Source organism: Sodiomyces alcalophilus (assembly GCF_042370955.1).
Source record: "Sodiomyces alcalophilus JCM 7366 unplaced genomic scaffold ACRALscaffold_1, whole genome shotgun sequence".
Classification (NCBI taxonomy): domain Eukaryota; kingdom Fungi; phylum Ascomycota; class Sordariomycetes; order Glomerellales; family Plectosphaerellaceae; genus Sodiomyces; species Sodiomyces alcalophilus.
Window position 1 is genome coordinate 6,235,967 of NW_027263532.1, and position 2,805 is coordinate 6,238,771.

General features: G+C 47.6%; 1 protein-coding gene across 2 annotated transcripts; it reads left to right on the plus strand.

Moving 5' to 3' along the window:
* Positions 1-464: 464 nt before the first annotated feature.
* ACRALDRAFT_1090589 (uncharacterized protein) lies at positions 465-2,762 on the plus strand (the record flags this gene model as incomplete). Of its 2 annotated transcripts, XM_071019526.1 has the most annotated exons (14): positions 465-805; positions 857-921; positions 959-975; positions 1,059-1,133; positions 1,181-1,252; positions 1,296-1,312; positions 1,417-1,500; positions 1,540-1,677; positions 1,716-1,851; positions 1,887-1,899; positions 1,941-1,980; positions 2,012-2,026; positions 2,148-2,241; positions 2,279-2,762. In XM_071019526.1, the coding sequence occupies 14 exons, from the start codon at positions 707-709 to the stop codon at positions 2,449-2,451; spliced, it is 1,038 nt and encodes a 345-aa protein (XP_070880205.1). The 2 variants fall into 2 exon arrangements, with proteins under 2 accessions (XP_070880205.1, XP_070880206.1); XM_071019527.1 differs by lacking the exons at positions 465-805; positions 857-921; positions 959-975; ... (4 more) ...; positions 1,716-1,851; positions 1,941-1,980 and having other exon boundaries at positions 1,528-1,673; positions 1,887-1,930; positions 2,148-2,216; positions 2,279-2,451.
* Positions 2,763-2,805: the final 43 nt, after the last annotated feature.

Here is a 2,805-nt window from a genome sequence, read left to right on the forward strand (position 1 = left end):
AGCTCTTTTCCTTATGTTCCTATTAAGGTAACGTATTTAATCCTTGGAGGGGTATACTGAGGGAATAACCTGCGTCTTGATTTTAAGGCCCGTTATTCCGACTGTACCACTTGGTTATTCCGACTATAGTTCTAATCAGACCCAATCTTCCTACTACCTTATCGATCTACTTCGTATATCTTTAATCTTTATCGTTAATCTAGGTCGTTAATCTAGGTCGTTAATCTAGGTCGTTAATCTAGGTCGTTAATCTAGGTCGTTAATCTATGTCGTTAATCTACGTCGTTAATCTACGGAATAGGAGGCGGCGCGTTCGTTGTCTTGTTATAGGAATAAGATAGCCGTGGACGTGGGCGTGGGCGTGGGCGGCGTGGACGAGGAAGGGAAGAGGCGCTACTATTACTACTGCTATTAGCTTCGAACTAACGAGCTTATCTATTAATATAACGCAATTGATCCGCGCGATCAAATTAATCAACTTGTCAAAAGACGTTGGTGTGGTTTGCGACCGTAGTTACTATATTGGTATTCCGAAGAGTCTATCTACGTGCGTTGTATAGGTATGTGAACTATAGTCGGAATAACCAAGTAGTACAGTCGGAATAACGGGCCTCTTGATTTTTGATTTATTAAGATTTCCAAGCGGGCGGAATATAAGGAACGTCGACACTGTTAAGCTACTTAAGAAACGTTTGACTATGACAGAATGCGAGAGGGCCTTAATAAGGATACGTTAGCACATAGCGGTTCTGCTTTTTTATACATGTGTTTGGACGGGGAGGTTAACAAATTCTTTCAGGGTTTGGTTTGGTATTTATTTCATCACAGCGTTCAGCAGCAGAACTGAATGAAATAGTGTCTCATCCTCGAATACAACGCCAGTGCAAAAGAAATCAATGAGGGGTGGACTGGACACTTACAGTGGGGGCTTAGTCGAGGTGCATCCTTGACATGTTAGAACATTCTGGCGCCTGGGTTAAGAGAGGTTAGACAAGATTGCGTGGATGGTGGCAATAAGTGTCCTGAGGGGTTAATTGAAGGGCATCATCAGATGGTAGTGCATGTGTCGTTCTTCGCTCACGGAGTCGCGAAAACAGTAAATGAAGTGCATCATTGGGGAGACGAATTGGGCGGTGATTCGAGATATTCCTACCTGAGAAGGATGGAACTCTCGCAACAGAAAGAATGGGCGCGTACCTTTATGAGCCGGGAGAAAGAAACAAGCTGGATCTTGGCTTAGACTTGACATGCAGTGGGGGAAATTGAAGATATTAGATGAGAGAAAAGCAGAGAAGAGTCGTCAACGGAGGGGGTTCTTAAATACCCGGACGAAGACGGAAAATCTGAATAACGGATATAACTCGGCAAATGTCTACTTACCTAGCGTGTATCCACATGTTGCCACACAGAGAATAGCTTTCCTTAATCATTAAACTGCCGCCCACGAAACCGCTCGACCCCCACCACCCCGTCATTTTACTGCCTCGTATCAATAACACCGTCGCGCCTGGATGATGGAGCCCTCTGATGCATTGTCAGTTGCTCTCCCATGTCGGCTCCACTTTGCTAAGACCATCCACTAATGATCAAGGTGGCATTAGCCGGATTGTCAACCTCGTTACTGCGACCATCATGGTCCTCGGCGGTATTACGCAGTTATTCCATCTCAGCCTGTACGTTCCACCTTAAACTGACAAATGTCGTCCGCCTTTCAGCAGGGAAAGTGTACATGGAAGCGGTTTCGGCAAAGCGTCAGGAATAGGGAGATCGGGGCATGCCTGTCTTCTCGTACCTGGCATATCCCGTGGAAGCCTTACCGTCCTTTTGCCAGTCACATGGAACCGTCACAATGTTTCACAATATTGACACAACACCAATTGACCTAGTCAAGGAATTATTGTTGGGGTCTATGTTGTAATCTTCGGTCTTTGTGAGTCGAGTTCTTCCCGGGTCAGACACTCCTCGTGCCTGCGAGGCTATGTTTCTTGGCTAACATACTCAATCACCACAGGCACCGCCCTTCTTGGTACACATGGATTTTCCGCTTTACCTTACGTCATATTCATATCCGTTTCCGCGCCATGTTATTGGTCCCGGTGTCTGATGCTTCCTTACCAATTTCGACTCGCTGACATGGACTTGGTCAGAATTTCAAATCCCACCACAAGTCTCACGATACGCTTCATTTCTGTTTTCTTTCCTCGGTCGAGGCATCTGTAGGCTCCCTGCCTCTGTCCCCATGTGCAGGCGCTGTCTTACTGACTGCGAGACCGTGAAGTCTACATATTCATTGGTTCCATTATTCTCGGCGACAACGTCTTCCGTATCATTGCTGGTTCCATTATAAGCGTTGTCGGTGTCTCCTACGCCATCATCGAGTTCATTCCCCAGATTGAGCCGCCCATCAACATGCGCGAAGCTGGCGCTGGTTGGGGAGCGGAGCAGGTGTAAGCAACGCCCTCCCTCCTACCCTTCCTCCGACGACTACTCTACACAATCCACGTGCCGTCATATTGTGCGCGCCCTACGGTCTGCTGGGCATGTACCGCCCACTGCCAAAGCCACCAGTTTGGAATGCTTTGCTGAGGACGTTAAGATATTAAACGTCGACTTAATCAACACCGCCATATCACGAGTAACAATTAAGACCATCTTATTCTCCCCGGCCTGGCGAGGCAGAAGGCCATGAAGCTGTTGAAATTGCGATGTCACTTTAGGCCCCGTTCGATAATTGTAACTACCTACCCGGCTTTAGGAGAGAGAAAAAGGTGGGGGGGGGGGGGGGGGGGGGGGGGGCCGGAATTT